General features: G+C 27.7%; 1 protein-coding gene across 3 annotated transcripts in view; it reads right to left on the bottom strand.

Annotated features, from left to right (window-relative positions):
• Positions 1-11,735: 11,735 nt before the first annotated feature.
• LOC129989973 (circadian locomoter output cycles protein kaput-like) overlaps positions 11,736-19,544 on the bottom strand; it is a 147,931-nt gene continuing 140,122 nt past the window's right edge. For all 3 annotated transcript variants that reach the window (XM_056098114.1, XM_056098113.1, XM_056098115.1), the window contains exon 12: positions 11,736-17,077. In XM_056098114.1, the coding sequence (XP_055954089.1) occupies positions 15,643-17,077 (1,435 nt within the window). In that variant the 3' untranslated portion in view covers positions 11,736-15,642. The remainder of the gene's footprint in view (positions 17,078-19,544) is intronic.

Here is a 19,544-nt window from a genome sequence, read left to right on the forward strand (position 1 = left end):
TGGTGAATTGAGTAGTCGGAAGCGACAGAGAAGAGTGGTCGTGGACCAGTGGAGTCTTCGTTGTTGTAAACCGACGGTGAATTGAGTCGTGGACCAGTGGAGTCGAAGAGTAGTCGGAAGCGACGGTGAAGAACTCGTCTTCCAGGGACTAGTGGAGCTGCTGTGTATACTGGTGTATGCTGCACGTCTCGGCTGAAGATAATCGTCTTCTGTGCTGTATATAGTTGTCGTCTTTGTGCTGTCCTGTGTGTCTTCGTGTAAATAAACGTCGTTGTTTTATTTTCTACTGCTGCCTACTGATTGAGTTTTCTCCACACCATATAACCCCCACTATCCAAACGAGCCCCGGACAATTTTCGTAACAATATTTTTATGATGAATATTTTTTTTAAAAATATTTTAAATCTTATGAATTTTATTTACATGATCTATACCGAGAAATGTCTTATTATCTCTGATACATAATATATGCTTTATGAATAAAAATCACAAAAAAATTACAGAAAATATATGCGTAAAGAGGACATTTTCATGTAGGAAATTTGAAGTCTTTGTGTTGAACAAAATATTAAATTTTTGCGATATGATAATGGTATCATTGATATAACCATAAAAAAAAATAACAAAAATGTTAACTTAATTGATCGATAAATAGAATTATTAGCACAATCCATATAATTATCATTCCATCAGGCTTCGTTTCTTTCTCATTTCTGGTATCTTAAGAAGAAAAATATTTTGTTGTTCTAGAAATGCGTGATTTAAAAAATATTTTTTTTTTAAAACAGAGAAATAAGGGAAGTTTGCAGTATTTAAATTACCTAAGCATTTTTGTTTTATGAAATTGAGTAATAATATATAACGAAGTATAATAATAATAACCTTAACAGTAAAGTAGCAATAGTTTTTTTTTAGTTTATTTATATTTCAAATTTGAATAAACTTTTTGAGAAATATACTTTAAAGTAGAAAAAAACATAGCTTATTAAAATTATGTAATCAATTCAGATGAAGAAAATAGCTTCTAAAATTACATAATCAATTTCTTTTAGTTATATTAACGTCCCGTTTAAAAGCAACACTAGAGCTATTTTGGGACGGACCGCGGTCAGGTGACAAGGACGACACCTGAGCCCCCCCCCTCTCCATACCAGTGGGAGGCAGTTTGGCCCAGACGGATTTAAAGATTTTAATTCATTAACAGCTAATGCAACAATAAATTTCTTGTTGCAGTCATGAAAGAACAGCACACATCACTATCTGAAAAATTATATATTACATTGAAAAATCGCACAGAAGAAAGGGATACCGAAATAGAAAAATGTCTTATGGTATTTACATAATTATAATGATTTTAAAAATGAAAAAGAAAAAGAAGAAAAGAAAATAATCAATTCAAATATGATTAAGTTTATAGTAATTTTTAAGTCTATAGTAATTTTTTTTTTTTTTTTAAATTTTTTACCCACAAACCTATCCTGAACAGAATTTAGAAGAATTCTGTTCAGTTATGGAAGATTATGATGACACTAATGTCGATAGTGAAAAGGAATTGTCTCTTGAACAAAAATTAGAATTAGCGATAAATAAAAAAAATTCAACGAATTAAAATAAAATTCAGAAATCAACTATATCCAAAACCATCTGACGAGCTATCGATTTATTTGAAGATGAGGGATTTAGAGATAAATACTTGGAAAAAGTATATCGCGCATTGCTAACAGTATCACCAACTAGTGTAGATGCCGAAAGAGCGTGTTCGACAACTGGTAATTTTTACACAATTACTTTTCAGGCTTAATGACAGTACAATTAATGCATTATGTTTTTTAAGATCACATTTCAAAAATTTGTAATAGTACCATAGACTGAATAGTGATATTCACACTTTTTTTGTGATTTAAATAAATAGTTCCTTTACTTTTTTGTAATTATTTATATACTGTTATAATTTATAAGTTACATATTATTTTTTGTGATATTTACACTCGTATAAAACTGGCAAATAGAACAAAGAAATACCTGTGTTTTCTTCCTTTTTATAAAATTTCTAATACCGGTATTAAAACCGGTATCCCGGTATTAAGATCTAAAAAATACCGAATACCGGTATTGAAATTTTGGTCCGGTATTGCAATCCCTAATCGTGTTTTGCAACTGCTTTTTGCAACTGTTCCAAAAGTAACTACTTGGAATGGTAGCTTAAAGACTACCATTTCTTTCTTAAAATATATGAATGGAACGATATCTAAATATAAACACTTGCACTAAAATACAACTGCGCAGTTTTTTTCCGAAAAAATTATTCCAGAAAGAAAGCTTATAATAGAACTGAGATTCCTATAAAAAAAGAGAAAAAGTAAAAGAAAGAACAAAATATAAAGTAAATAAGAAATTATATGCTATTTCTAACCTGCATGTACATAGAACAAATTGGAAAATATTATGAAAGCCCTGGCAATCCTTCTAAGAAAATAATTAGTAATAAGCTATTTTATATGCGAATGAAATTTTAGCTTTAAATAATGTATCTGAGAATCGGACGTTTCCAAATTAGTACGTGTAGATATTATACAATAGGGTAGAACGAAAAAATCAATTTTTGATTTTTAATTTGTAATAGCGCGGAAAAGTTGCCTTTTGGTATACATAAAATAAATAAAAATTATTAAAAAAATATTAGAGTATATTTTCAAATGTCGCAAGGACGTTAAAGTTTCATAAAAACAGACTTTTTGCGACTTTTTAAAGACTTTGGGGTGTTTCGATTATGAAATAAAAAGCTTTCAATGGGCATTTTCATATTAATAAAAGTATAAAAACAGTTTTACTATTGCACTGAGTCGTCGCAGGAGCGGTAGCTATTGCGGTAAGGCGGAGATTTGTCTGTGTCTGGTGAAAAGACAGAGCTTGTTTCAAATCAGTAGCTTTGCAGTGTTCAGTATAATCGGCGTCTCACCTCCGTCTATTGTGTAACTAATTAACATAACTGATTTGTTAGTTGGAGTGGTGTACTTTGCTGTGAGTCAAAATGGTTCAGTCTATATTAATAAAGACAAGACAAATATTGGAGTGTTCTATTTTTGGGAAATTTAGTGGTTTGCTTGAAACTGAATATATTACTGACGAATCTAGTGCTATTGTTATATTAAGACATAACCTCAAAATTGCTTCAGAGAAGGATCCTTCTGTGAATATGTGACACTTTAGTTCTCATAATAGAATAAATATGGCCAAGAGCTTCTATTCCCGTTACTTCTAGCAAAATAATTTCACAAATGATAAAAGATTATCAAGCTAAATACAGGAATTTATTAAAGTTTAAAATCAGAAAATGATCAGATAAGTTTAATTTCAACCTCGCAGAACTTAGAGAAGAAGCTATACCTTTATTTGATATTGTTGACTTGTATAAAAAAAGAGGCCAGTTATGGAATAAAAGGTTCTAAACAATCAATGCTCTAACAGGAAAACGGTTATAGGTAATACTGATATTGCTACCATAAGCGCTTTGAGGAAGAAAGAAGCAAAAAAGAATAAAGAACTACAAATAATTGTTAAATTTAATCAATAATAGGCAAAAAAAAAAAAAGCAAAAAAACTAGTGCATCAGAAATGATTACTACATCGATAATAACAATAACAACGCTGAAGAACAATAGTGTTCTTTACAAAAAGAGGCAAGGCAACCAGATCTATCAAAAAGACAAGAAGCGATAAAACTACCAAGTGCCTGTGCGGTTTAATATTAAAACTTTATACAGAAGGCATCTGAAGCTGAACCAAATAGCATAGGGGACTCGGTTATCGACTTCTCTGGGTTCCTTGTCACATGCTAGCAGTGGAAAGAGCTGCGAGACTGGTGGTCGAATCGGCTCAAAATGCCTGTGGTTCAATTGCAAGAGAAGGATACATAAGAGCAAAAATGGACTTCCGTGCGAATATACACACATTTAATTTAAAAAACCTTTTAATGTGACAATAAAGTAGAAACAAACATTTTACAGGTGTAACAGTTGTAATCATTAAGGATACAGAAGTAAGAAACGCAAAATTGAACATAAAAAACACTTTTTTATTCTTATATTTTGTAATTAATAATTTTTCCCAGTTGTAACGCTTATATATGTATTTAAAATCCTTTTTTGTAACATTATAAAAACGAAAAATTCATAAAAATATTTTATCAAAGCTTATAATTTTTTTTTTACAAAATTTAAGCTCCTTTCGGCACCTCGAAATATTGTTGTATTGCAACCAGAATTTTAAAAAATTCTTTTTGAATCTAAAAGCTAACTTTCTACCACTATTGCCAAACTAAAATCTGAGAACAAATTTTAAATACCCTTAATAAAAATTGTTTTTTTTTTTTTACAAATTTTAAACTCTTTGCAGCAACTCAAGATAATGTAATATTGCAACCAAATTTTTTAATATTGTTTTTGAACTTAAAATGTAACTTTTCCGCACTATTACAAAACTAAAATCTAAAAAAAAAAAAAATGAAGGCTATTTTTGTTCCACCCTAATGTACATAGAACAAATTGGAAAATATTATGAAAGTCCTTTCAATCCTTCTAAGAGGATAATTAGTAATAAGCTATTTTATATGCGAATAAAATTATAGCTTTTAATAATGTATCTGAGGATCGGGCGTTTCCAAATTGCATAATATTTACATATTGATTGCGCGTTCATGGGATGATATATTTAATGAATCGGAACCGAGAAAAATATATATTAAATAAGTTTTCATACTTAGATTAAAATGAAATTATATATTTCAGATTTCAACGAATTTCAGTGATTTTTTTAAAGAAAATTTCTTTTTAAAAATGTTTTTTTTGGGGGGGGGATTAAACAGCTCTTATTTTTAATATTATCAATTTGAGTCCGCCTTATTTTAACAAGAATGCTAATTATTTTGTAGAAAAACAATTAAATGCAAATTGGTTACATAACTTCAATGTAAAACACGCATACATTAGCACGTTTGTAGAATTGATTACTGAAATATATATAAAAATATATTCAACTAGCTATTATTGAATCTTAAAATATTTAAATAAAGTGCTATTATGGCAAGATTGAGAGTAATTCAGTCTTGATTATGACCTTAGAACTTCCGATATTACACAAGATTTAGTAAAACTTGTTATCAACACATATAATTGTGCATATAAAAATTTTTAACTGCCTTTTTTATGGCTTACTGTGCTTGATTTTACAACCTTTTTGTTTCTGAATATTACATTTACAAACACTTCGCAGACGCAATGCAAATGCAGTTGAAAAATTAAGAGATATGACCAGTCACTGCAAATCTAGTGTGCCATTTTTGTACTTAATAATAAAAAACTTAATTTAAGGATGAGATATCTTAACATTTGCTTAATATAACCAGCGAAAATTTTATTGCGAAATTAAAGTACAGGGTGCGGCAAAAAAAAAAAAAAAAAAAAAAAAAACCTCGGACAAAGATACAGTGCGCGGAAAAAGTATAAGGACAACATGTAATTGCACGAAAATATGCTTTATTTCCATTTCACCTAAATGAACTTTTTATATTTCTTACTTCTGCTGCATAACTTTGTGATAACACTTATACCACATAAAAAACATAATTTAGCTTCAAAATATTGATTTTACAAAATTTAACATTAAAGGAAATACGGAAAAAATTATAAGGACATGTTGTAAAATACTTAAAAAATGTTTCAATAATCAAGAAAACTACCTTTTTTTTCAATCACTTGAATAATCCGAGAGGTCATAGATCCTGAAAGATCTTTTAAAATACCCACAGATATTTTTTTCCAAGCGTCTTTGATAGCGACGACAAGATCTTGTGTACATTGATACTGTGTGCCGTTTTTATAAACTTCTCGGGCTAGAAGTCCCCATAAGTTTTCGATTGGATTAAGATCGGGACTTCTCGCCGGCCAATCAAGTAAATTTACAGAATTAGCTTCAAACCAGAGTTTTGCACTCGCAGAAACGTGTTTCGAAGCATTATCCTGCTGAAAAATATAGTCCCCTGAAGTAATTAGTGGCGCTTCAGGTAACAAACTTTCTCCTAACATATCAACATACCTGTCCGAATTCATTTTATGGTTGATAAATACAATTGGAGTGGTTCCATTTGCCGCAAAAGCGCCCCATACCATAACCGAGCCACCACCATATTGACGCCTGGAAAACACTTCCTTGGTCTTTCGCAGATCATACCAAAAATAACGAAAACCATCATGTCCATCAAGATTGAACTTTTTTTCGTCCGAAAAAATTACATCAGCCCACATTTGACCAAGAGAAATGTATTTTTTGGCAAAGTAAACTCTACTTTTCTTATGATGATTTCTAAGAGGGGGGCGTGACACTTATTTCCCATAAGAAACTTGAGGATGTTTACTCAAAACATTTTGAACAGTCCTTGTTGAGCATGGTAAACTCAAATTTTGTCTAACTTCATTTGTGGTTTCTCTTTTCTCGCAAGCTCTCCTTACAATCATTCTTTTTTGTCGACGAGTGAGAGTTTCTGGTCTCCCAGTTCACTTTTTCATACCATATATCCCAGGATTTTTTAGAAAATTATAAACCACCGTTTTAGATCTCTTGATTCTTTTTGAAATTTCCCATCCACTTAATCCACATTCTCGAAAAGCAACAATTTTTCCTTTTTCATAGTCAGAAAGTTGAGTTCCTTTGAGCATCGTTTAAAAATTCACACTGAAAGTCGACGAGTGGGAAATTCTTTTCGCAAATGAATCTTTTAACTCGGAATTGTCATTTTATGCTTTCAAATATGCAAATTTTTAAATAATTACTGGAGAAAAAGCAATGTCCTTATACTTTTTTCCGTTTTCATTTAGGTTTAAAAATCAAAACTTAAATTTTAGTAGATTTAAAATTGAAAATTTTAATTACTTTAGGCATAAAATATTTTAGTTTTACTTCTATTTTTGCTGCAAAAATTTGCATACGATTCTGTAAACAAGGCTTCTAGATTTAGAGATTTTTTGCGTGTCCTTATAATTTTTTCGGGCACTGTATTACATCATAGAATAGAAGTTAATTTCTTTTTGATTGTTTTTCATTCCTTTTTATCTACCACTTCAATTATAACGAATTTTATAATTTATTTTTTTAGCCAACATATTGTTTTCTGGCTTTTTACAATGCCAAGCAAGATATCCTATTTTAGAATTGTTAACGCAAGGAAAACATCAGTATGAAGTTGTTCATTTGCTTAATATGCTTCAGCAAACGGTGTCTAATGTAATTACCATTTCAAAGAGATTGGCAGTGATGGTCTAGTAAGTGAACAAAAACGTATGGTGAACACTTTCAATAGCCGTTATGTTATCAAAAAGCGAGTTCAATGAAATTCGAGGGTTTCCACGAGAAGGATCGCTCGTGAACTGGAATAAGGGACCGATCAGTGCAATGAATGGCAAAAACAGTTTGGAGTAAAGCCTTAAAAGTTCAGCTTCTCACCAAAGAAAACAAGATGGACCGCAAGTCAGCACTGAGGGAGATTCCTTTGCACTAATGAGAAGCTCTTTAACTTCCTGAAGCTCACAACTCTTAGAACTACAGGTTCTAGTCTGTAGACGCTCTAAGCATTTCAGCAATTGTGGAGCATAGCAAAAATCCAAAGTCGGTCATGATCTAGGACGGAATTTGCGTAAGCGATAAAACATCTCTGGTTTTTGTGAATGAGGGCGTTAAAATAAATTAGAAAGTGTACAAATGGGACATTTTAGAAGCTTTCGTATTTCCGTGGGTCAAAACGCATTTCGGCAATATAGTGGGAGTTTCAACGAGGCTCTGCATCAGCTCACAAGGCTAAAACGACAGAAGAGACTCTCTAAAGCAATGGCTTCGGCGTGAATGGGATAGATTAAAGATAGAAGACTTGCGGTCCATTGCTGAAAATTTCAATAAGCGTTTGCACCTCTGCGTCACTATAAAATACGGCCACTTTGAAGCAAATTAAATTTATTTATTAGTAAAAATCAACTCGTATTATTATTTGCTATATTTTTTTTAAATTTATTTATTTTTAATCAAGTCATATTAAAAATTATTTATCCGGCTTTTTCTGCCGCACCCTGACGAAAGCTGTACTATTCCAAATTGAGAAAAATGAAATAAACCACAAAATGTTTTTTGTTGTCTTTAAGAGAAGGGATCCACTTCAAAGCATTACATAATTGTTTAGAAAGAATGTCCTCATACAAACCAGCTCATTTTGAAAAGAGTTTATCAGTAGAATCAAATGATGCTGCATAATATGAAACGTTTATTTCTTTGATGAAAATCAATTTGCAAGGAGGAGGCAAAATCGCACACACTTTTTTAGGAAAGTAGATATATTTTTATATACCGAATATCAACGCTATATTCGCATAATTTTGTTAAATGAAACGAAGCATACTAACACTGCATTCAATTAAAAACGAATATTTTTGAAAATTTTCAAAAAATTTCCTTAAATATATATTCAAAAGAAAGAATAATATTTTAATTAGTACTAAATTCTCCACTGTCATCTTTGCAAACACTGAGATTCTCCATCAATAAATAATTTCCTTAGCTTTAATTTGATAAAAACTACCAAACCCATGACAAGTAAATTTGTGACAGTCAATTTAAAATATTATTGTGATCAGTGCCTACAATATTGCCTACAATCAGTGAAAGTACATATCTACAACACGATCTTCAAGTACAAAATAATTAGAAATAATCAGTTAAAATATATTACCATTAATTTATTGAATTTTGAAAATATGTTCTTAAATTGGATTCCTAATTGGGAAGAAGTTACTTCTCCCAATTTATCTTGCTTTTTAAAAATTATTTTCAGCCTTGAAAACAATAAAACCTTAATAGCGCAAAATGTCAAGCAATATTGTTACAATATCTTTATCACGGTAACATACAGAATTCAAAATATTCAACAAATTATTTTCAGCCTTGAAGATATAGTACAATATAATCTTATTCTACTAGGAGAAAACTATTATTTTCCAGCAAATTTGAAACATTACTGTGAAAGCAAAAACATCGTAAAAAGCAGAGTAAATAGCAAATACAGTTTCAAAAAGAAAAATTAAATATTAGATCTTAATTAGTAGTTCAGAAAATTAAAATAAATTATCAGAAATGATAAACGTCCATTTTTCACATTATATTTTCAAGTTTAACATGGAGTAATTCAAAAATGTAAATGTTTATAAATAAACTTATTTATAAATAAGATATTTATAAATATACAAAAATAAATTTAAGGTATAATCAAAATTTTTATAAATCTGTTAAAATAACAAAATAGCTGCCAAAGAAAAACTATTGAATTACGTATATTTTTATTAAAAACAAGTTCCATTTTCAGATTGAATTGCATATCGGCAATTTTTGAATTCGGCAAAATTTTGAGTGCATTTGATAAAAGAAATTTTTCATTATAATGAATGCTTACTAAGACAAAGAAAGCTCTACATCTTTGTAATATTTGGAAATGTTTAGAATGAATTCGATTTTGTTTTACTCTACAATTTAAAACATTGAAAAATTCAAAAGAACTTTAATATTTAAATTAATTCTTTCTTTAAGATTATACCTGACTGAACGTTATTTAGAAAACATTTGACAGTAATAAAAATAATTTTGCTTAGAAGTCTTTTACAATTTTTTTTAAAATTCAATGTATCTAATTGAATAATATGAATTCTTTTGACAGTATTTATAATGCATTCAATATCAGGTCAAAGTACTATTTAAATCAGGAGTATAGCTTAAGCAAATTAAAATTACATAATATAGTAATGATAAAACACAGTTTATTATTAATCAAAATTTAGTTTCAATTATTGGAAGCAAGTGAAATTGTATAAATTTAAAACTTAATAAGAGCTGGTCCAAAAGTAGATGAATATATGTGTGAAGCTTTTATAGGACAAAGTTAAATCCATCTCTTACTGTCAAACCTTTATTCTAATATTAAAAGTTTCAATGAAATTAACTATTTTATTATTTTATAAAGAGTGACATCTATAATAGATATAAAATGTTTATTTAATAGTACAGAATAAATTTAAAGAATCATACTTAAAGCTATCTATACTTATATAGAGCTCAATGTGTATGTGTGTGTTGGCGCTCTACAGGCCAAAACGTTTGACCTACAGCTACCAAATTTGGTACATGTATACCTTGGAGGTCGGGAATTTGCACCTGGGGTCCCTTTTTTAAATTTTTAATTAAAAACTAACTTTCCCGCCAAAAAAATCTTCATTTTCCCCACCGCCAAATAAGTAAGGCTTCTGTCTTTTTTCCCAACAGTAATGAGGCTAAGCTTAAGATTTTTCGGGTGATTGTTTCAAACGATTCTGTTTATTTTCATAATGTGTGATGCATTTAAAACTAAACATTGTTAATTAATCGGTCTTTCAGATTCATTCTGAAGTACTTTTGAATTAAAATAAAACAGAATAAAGGAAATTAAAAATTTCTAATCAGCATAGCGTTACCCCAACTGGCGTAGAAAAACCTCATGCATTTGCGTTACTGTAACTGCCGTTGAAAATTCACGCATGCGCGTTGTGTTCTGATTGTTGACAATGGATGCGGATTTGATTTAAATTATTTTTAGGTTAGTTGTATGCTTTTGTAATTAAATTGTATTTATATTAGTTATATATATTTTGTATATGCTTACAGTTTTAAGTACATTGATTTTTAAGTAGTTTTTTTTTTTTTTAACCTGTTTTCTACGGATTATTTTAAACGATTCGTTTTATTTTCTTAGTGCTTGATGCATTTAAAATTAAACATTGTTAATTAATCGATCTGGTCATGATGAATCCGAGAAAATTTTGTTGAGAAATTCTTGAAATATTACATAAATTAAGAAAGATATTCTTTAGTGCCCATAAAGTTTAAACGCTCAGTGACTCGGTTTTCAGTAATCATATTACAAAAAAAAAAAAAAAATAAATAAATAAATAAATACTTTGTTTCAGTAAAAAATCTTATATTAATTGCAGATTAATCCTTTTCACTTTAAATTAAAGTATAAATTCTACGGATGCTAACAGAAAATTAGAGAGATACATATTACGTTATGACTGAAGGCCTTTATAATATTATGAGTGAATTATACGACTATCAAAATTTGAAGTTTTTAAATATTTTGATGAAGAAGCTATTAAAGTAGGAATTGCATAAAATATTTAATTACTAAAATTTTAACGAACATTAAAATTGGCAAACCGGCTGGTCGCCAAAAACGGCTAGTTATAAATATGCAAAACTCTTAAAAGGATATTGGCCATATCAAACCCAAATATCTAGATACCAACATAGAAATGTTGATATCCACTAAATTAGCCTCTGTTGCCTACCAATAAACTTTTATGTTGAACCGCATATGAGAAAAAAAAAAAAAAAGTTCCACTTGAGATTTGCTTGAATAATTATGATGATTAAGCAAAGAATAAAAATTGTATTTTTTTTTGGAATATTTTTATGTAACAAAAAGTTGTACAAGCAGTATAAAATTACAACTTGCATATAATAATGATGCAAGCATTTTGAAATTATTAGAAAAATGAATGATTTTAAAAGAAACAAACATTTAAAAAAAAATTAGCTTGCTTTTATTTGATTTGAAACGCTAACCTCACTTTGATTAAAAAAAAAAAAAAAAAAAAAAAATATGGCTTTAAGAGTTAACCGAAGTTCTGTAGGAAAAAAAAGGAGCACAACATTCCAATACTAGTTAATATATATGATTTTTTAATAAATCAAACAAATGGCTTTATTCTGAAAGACAATGTGCATGATACTCTTCTCCCTCAATAACATAAGAACTGATTCAGACTTGTCATTAAATTATTTACTCTATAAAGTAATGAATAATTTGAGATAATGAATGACAAGAAACAGAAAAAGAGTGTTATCAGCACACAATATCAACATTATACAGAAAATGACAAGAAAATATGGAACATGCAATATTTTCTTTATGTATCATACTTCTCCTTTATGTACAATTATTAACATTTTGCTCTTTGAACTTTGGGTGAAAATTATTTTTTGTACCAAAATACAGTTTTACTACACTATATAGAGGTAGTCGTAAAAACATTGTTCCACATAAAATTGTAAAAATATCTTCAAAATCAACGAAAATAAAACAAAACATACAAATCAACAAAGAATATGAATAAACAGATTTTATGATGTAGAAATTATTTATCCTTAAAATGACTTTTGAAAAACCGGTTTTTGAATATTAACTATATAAATAGATATATAAATCAATCAACAGAAAATTACATGCAATGAATATTATGTCTTACAAAGGGAAAATTTATATAAAACATTGATAAAATTTGTTTTAAGTGAATATTTAGTTTAGTCAGTACTATAATTTTTAAAAAGCATATATTTTTTTTTTTATTAAAATAAATTTGATAATTATGTCTTGACAAATTTTCTTTTCTTTTTTTTTTTTTTTTACAAAAAAAAAAAAAAATGGTGTTTAATAAAACCTTGAAGAAACAAAGTTTTACACAAAAAGGCAATTATGATCATTCAAATTTAACTTAATCCTGTCTTTTTATCTTATCAATAACAAATAGTGAGATGTAACTGTAAATTGAAAATAAGTGCCAAAATTTAAAAAATTAATTTCCCAAATTGAAGGAAAAAAAAAAACCGGTTTTTAAAAAACAATTAGCCTTGATACAGACCATCACAGAATTGTGCAATGAAAAAAACAAATTGAATAATAAACAATTCAATTCTCTAGACTTTAAACAAACAATAACAAAAATAAAATGATTACAACCTTTCATCTTTTAATTTGCCTGCAATTAAACTTTTATATTTCTAATATAGACAACAAAATCTTCCAGGAATGGAAAATATAAAACATATATCTCTCTCTCTCTCTCTATACATATATATATATATAAATCACAGATAATTTGTGACGCAAAGTTTTCTTGTTACACCAATACATATAATTAGAGATTAGGATGCAAAATGGTTTCAAATAAATTATATACTTTTCATTCTTCAACAACATACATTACAAGTAGGGGTGGGGAAATTTTAAAGAAAAACAGATAAAAAGAATTTTGAAATATTTTTAAAACAGAGAATTAAGAAAAATCAAGACCATTTCACAATACAACACTTATTTAATATATTTTAATAATAAGATTAATATATTTCAAGTTTCTTTTCATATATTCAATTTGCTTGCACTAATTTTGTTTAAAAATTTTAAAGAATCAAAATTGAAAATACATTTTTCTTAAAAAATGATTTTATTAAAAAAAAAAAAAAATTACCCATGAAGATCACATAAAAATTTCATTCGGCAGAATTCTTTCTTTTCAGCTTTCATTACACAATAAACATTTAAATAAACATAACATGACTGCACTAATTTCTACTTAATATAACTTTCATAATAAGTCAGTCATCTCATTGTGAAACTGCATAAAATGACTATTTTGAAATTACCACCAATGAGGATGAATTCATTTTTCTCATTTTAATAAACATATCACATTAAGAAAAGAATTTCAAAAACACTAAATAACATGATTATAGTTAATAAATAATAGTTCTACAAAATGATTTTAAAATTCAAAGCGAGTACAAATAATACATTTCATTATATCAAATTTGAAACATGTAAAAAAACCGAATTATTACTTCATAATTAGAAAGTTCATAATAAATTTTATAATATAACCTATTATTATAAAACATGTTAAGAAATTAAAAAAAAAAAAACATTTCAAAATATATGCTGTACACTGAATATCACACAAAGACACATTCTATGAATATGCTTTATACAAACCCATTTCAGTATGAAATATTTAGTTCAAATAAGCAAACTCAGAAATCTCTTAAGACCTATCTACTTTCACTTTGTTTTGCTACATAAATATGCAGCCTTTAAAAGTAAATTAAATCATGCACAAAGTAATGTTAAGAATATAAATTTATTCTTTGTGTTAAATTACACAAAATAAAATAAAATTTTTGCATAAAAATTAATTCTTATATAGTCTTCAAATTCCCCACAAAATACAAGAAAAAAAAGAGGCAGATCAAAACAATAAAATTATCATTTAACTCAATTTTGAATATGCTAACAACTGGATAAAAAAAACTTAGTTCAGGAATTGGGAAATATTTAATATTTTTTATCTATTTCTGAAATATTTTTTGGTGGAAAATATTTATTTCGTAGCCACCATAAGGGCATTTTTATTTTGGTCCTCTATAGCACCATGTGAATCTAGATTTTCACAAAAATTCTGCATATTTTTTTAAAGCATGCAATTCTTTAAATGACTATATGCTTAGAAAATTTTGAATTTATATTTAAAATACATTGGGAATTCATTAGATATATGTTTTAGTTAAATGTTTTATGTATATGAAAGAGTTTGATATATATTCAAAAACAAAAATTTCAAAAGGGTTAAAAGACTTTACAGCAAAAGTATTATTACTGTCACATGCTTATTAAATACAACCAGTTTTCAAATAAAAAAAAGTGTGAAATTTTAGATGAATTCAATTCTAAAAATTTGAACCCAAATTTCTTTATTTTGAAAGTATTAAGGAAAAAAAAAAAAAAAAAAAATTCTCTTACCATTGATGCACACAAAACGACTTATAATTATTCTATGACAATTTTGATACACTAAAAAAAATTTCTTGTAAGGTTTAATCAACATTTTATTTCCATAATAAAAATGATCATCATATAATGATTCCTCAGTATTTTAGTATAATTCCATCAAATTTGTTATTCATATATTAATATAGATATCTGTAATATTTCTTAAAAATATACCATTATTATTCTACCCTGCAATTCATGAACACTTATATATATATATATATATATATATATGAATCTGAAGCAACTTTTAGATTAAAATATTTCCAATAAAGCTCTTAAAAGATGATCACAGTTTTATCGTCAGCTAAAATGCTTCAAATATGTGTATAAATTTGTAATATATAATTTCAACAATAATTTATTTTTTAATGAAATTCTTTTAAAAAGAACAATTATTACTATGACTAAATATTCATGATATAGTACCAGCCTTACAATATTGCACTGTGAAGTCATTAAAACCTTTCCTATTTTAAAGGAAAAATATGCAACACTTTAACTAGTAATCATGAGCTCATATTCAATACCAACAGCAATATAATTCTGAAGTTTTTTTTTTTAAATATCATTATTAATTTCAATGTCAAACTTCCATTTCTGGGCATTATTGCATTTAACCAACCTAGCACCATGTAGCAGCCAGCAATTCAAATATTATATTTCTTTAAAAGATAAGGTAAACTGAAGGGAGGGGGGGGGGAGAGATCTATGCTAAAAAATTAAATTAGAATCACTGATATTATTTTATTTTACAGAAAATTTAATTAAATAGTCAGTTTGGGTTTTAGATGAGAAAGTGCTGGCTTAGAAGGTTGAAAGAAGGATAAAGGCAAAACATGAAAGAAAAAAAACTGACATTTTAAACCTAATAAAGCTATTGTGCAAGTTACAAAGAACATTCATTTTATGCAGAATCAATCGGAAAAGTTCTCAAAAAACATATCAAGCTCATTGTACAGTTTTTGGCTAACTTTATAATCAAAACTATTCTCATGATTTGTTGATGGAATTGCTATACATGATTGATTTGTTGACTTCTCGCACAGATCACCATTACTAGTGATTGTTTCAGAATATGTTTCTAACATAGCATGCTGTAATCTAGAATCCTTGGAATTTATTGTTTCAACATTAAACGATTTATTCCTATTTTTAGAGTCGCATGAACTATTGAGCAATTCCCACTTATCTCTACTAGATAGAGTAGAAAAAATGCTGGAGATATTTGAATCATCACTTTTACTACAATTTATACTTTCAGGGCAATTTAACATGGCGTTTTTTGGATTAATAACTTTCTGAAATCCAAATGCATCATGCTTAGTTAAACTTTTTCCATATGTGTTAACACTGCCATACATATTATCTCCATTAGATGAAAAATTATTGTTGTAAGTAGCGATTTTTGGTGACTGGATATTATGATAAGCACCATTCTCCGATGAATTCAAATGATATGAATTGCCATTTTGATGAGTACAATCACTATCGAGTAATCTAATTTGCCTAGTATTGCAGTGGTCATATGAGTGACTCTTCAAGTTATTTTTTACAAAAGGTACAGTGGGTGAAGTTGAGTTATACTGGTCACTTCGCATATCCATTATATTACTGTAAGAGCCATTATCTGTCACTTTATAAAAACTCATACGAGATGGCATAAGATTTTCAAAATTTGAACGATGATCAGAAGGAAGTTCCTGATATGAGTAGCTAGCACATGGCTGTACAGATGAAGGCATCTGTTTAGTTTGTGTGTTGTAAGGATCTTGCAACTGTACATCTGCATAAGGTGGCATCTTTTCTTCTTGAAATAATTCATAATTAACATCTCCATTTCTTGTATTAAAATAGGTGATATCACTTCCATCCATAGCATAATTATTAGAAAATTGTGTCAAACTTAGATCTTGCTTTTTTTCATGGGAGTTTAAAGACTGGGGTAAAGTATCATATATATGTTTTTCTTGTTTCACATACTTTTTCCACGAAATCAAATCTGCACTTTGATAATAAGAGCATACTTCCATTTTTTCCACATTATAATCATTCCCCAAGATATTTCCATTCAAATTACCATTCAACTCATTTATAGGACTTTTTATATTTTTGGTACGTTTAGCAACTGGCATGCTCATATTATTGGAATCCCTATTTACATCAATAGAATGAGCAGAAAAAGATGAGTCATTTAAATTACCATTAACCATGCTATTTTCCTCTGGCGAGTTCAAGCACACCATCTTGCTCTCTGAATTATTTTTCTGGGCTTCTAATTGTCTTGCAGCAAAGCTTGCAGGTGAAAATCGTTCTTGAAATTTCTTGAGTTCACGCTCTCCTTCTTCATCACTGAAAAGGAAATAAAATACAGTTTAGAGAATGAAAATTTTTTCCAAAATTTAATTCAAAAGCATCTAATAAAGATTCATTATTTTAATCAGCAACTTTAAAAATAAGTTTGACTAGCTTAATATATTTGAAACTCTGGCATTTTATCAATGTTAATTATTATAATTTAAAGTCAAAAGATAATAAATAAAATAAACGAATTAAGTATATTAGATAAATAAAGTACAAACTTGCTTTTCTAAAAATTAACAAAATTAAATTTGGTGAAAAGAGTTAGTTGCTTGCATTTCCCATTCATTTCTTTCCTTTAAATGCACAGCAGTCCCAAAAATGCATTAAAGAACTAATATAATTGACAAACATCTCACTAAGGGCATGAGACAAATAATATAAAGGTTTTTTTTTTTTATTAAAAATAAAGAAAAGCTATCAGAAAAAGTACAAGAAAGTAAAAATTATTTTTGATTAACAAAAGTTGCCAATAATAATAATAATAAAAAGTGTAAAATACAAATGTGCTTAAAATTCAAGTATTTTCTGACTTAAAATATTTTTTAGAGAAATTAATCTAAGAAAATAATGGTGTAATTAAAAAGTAACTGAAAGGTAAAACTATAATGTTACAAGATAAAAATTTAAATCAAAACAGAAATTTTGAGAAGTTTTATAAATCTGATACATAATCAATATTCAGAAGTCCAGTAAAATGAATGTGTTTGTACAGGCAGGGTGCATAGATTAATTTTATCTTAAAGAATAAGTACTTTTAAAGTACCTTTAAGGAAGATAAAAATTAACTTTAATGCAGTATTTATTATTATTATTATAATAATAAAATTATGAATTTCAATGAAATAAATTAAGTTGGAAATTTAAAAATTAAGTATTCAATTTTATACAAATATATAAGCATAAAATATCACTAGGAATTAGTTTCCATGTTATTGAAAAATATTCAGTTTGTTATTTTAGATGTTTTTTTTATAAAAATTTCATTTGAAAAATCCTATTAAAAGACTTTCATTGCATATTTTAAATTATTTAATTATACAGAAAAAAAAGATATTGCTACTTCATTAAAATTTAAAATTCCAAAAAAAGATTAACATAAGTAAACTAATCTAAAATATAAAATTTGTGCTAACTTTATTAAATATGTAAATAAAAATTTGATTTCTTTGTAGAGATTTTCCCCACTCTTCCAGTTCATTCAATTTTCTCATTTGCAGCTATTACTTTTACCAACTCTTCCTCCAAAATAGCTAATATTTTTAAAAGGCTGATGTTTGTCATTATTCTCAACTATTTAGTAATGTTAATTTAGTGGATCCTGAAAGACTGCTTAATATATCACACATTTTGAAAGATATTTTTCATTCAATTTTCTCCCTTCAATATTTTTATTAACACTGAATCCTCTTTCAGTAGATACATGAACAAAATAAAGAATCAAAATTTTCAAAACTCTCCACACTTTTTTTTTTTTTTTTTTTTCAATTCATGGTTTTTAAATAAGAAATTAAAAAAAAAAAAAAAAAAAGCTGATCTTATCTTATTTCTCTGATATTAAAATTATTGAAATCAAGTAAAGGGGATTATGTCAAGAAATCTATAAATTCCATGAGTATAGCATCTTTATGATAGCCTTTCTAAACTTTAGATCAATTAAATGAATCAAAAGTTTGCGACAGAACTATGATTTCAGATAAATGATAATTTAACAAAAAGCCCTCACATAAATGAAATTTAACATAGTGTTTATGTGCATACAAATATGCAGATTAACATTATGGTGAACTTGAACACACATAGCTTAAAATTTTGATCTCTATCTATACTTCACCTTAAATTTCCCCAAATTTTACCAATGTTGCACATTGCGTTTTGAGGTTGTCATGCTCATTTGCACTTGGACAAAGAGGAAAAAGAAAAAGGTTACAAAAAATCTGGGAAATAGATTTTATTTAAAATTTGATAGCAATTCACAAATTTAGTACACTGTTTAATCAATGCTACTGAGAAAAGCATTAGCCTGAATTAATTGTAATTGCAGCAACATATAGTATGATAGCCAATGATGGGACATAGCATTTATTGGAGAAATATACTTCAAATTAAATATGGAACATACTTGAAAAAGCATTTTGCAATTCAGTTGACCATTTTATGTTATTAAAAATAATTTGCTGATTTCTTAAGCCAACAGTCAAAATGCAAACAAAAGTTTTGCAGAAATTATGGATATGATATCAATCACTATTAATATTCAACAAATGACGGGCCTTTTCTTTTCTAGTTCTTGTTCCCTTTACAACTCTGCATGCAGGGTCGGCCTTCTCTATAAATGGGCCTGGGTGCAAAAAACTATTTGGGGCCCTAAATTTTTGTAAAGTAAAAAAAAAAAAAAAAAAAAAGTACAAATACAAACATATATTATTATTGCAAATTTATTTTTGCTATTAATTAT

Source organism: Argiope bruennichi, chromosome 2, assembly GCF_947563725.1.
Source record: "Argiope bruennichi chromosome 2, qqArgBrue1.1, whole genome shotgun sequence".
Lineage (NCBI taxonomy): Eukaryota > Metazoa > Arthropoda > Arachnida > Araneae > Araneidae > Argiope > Argiope bruennichi.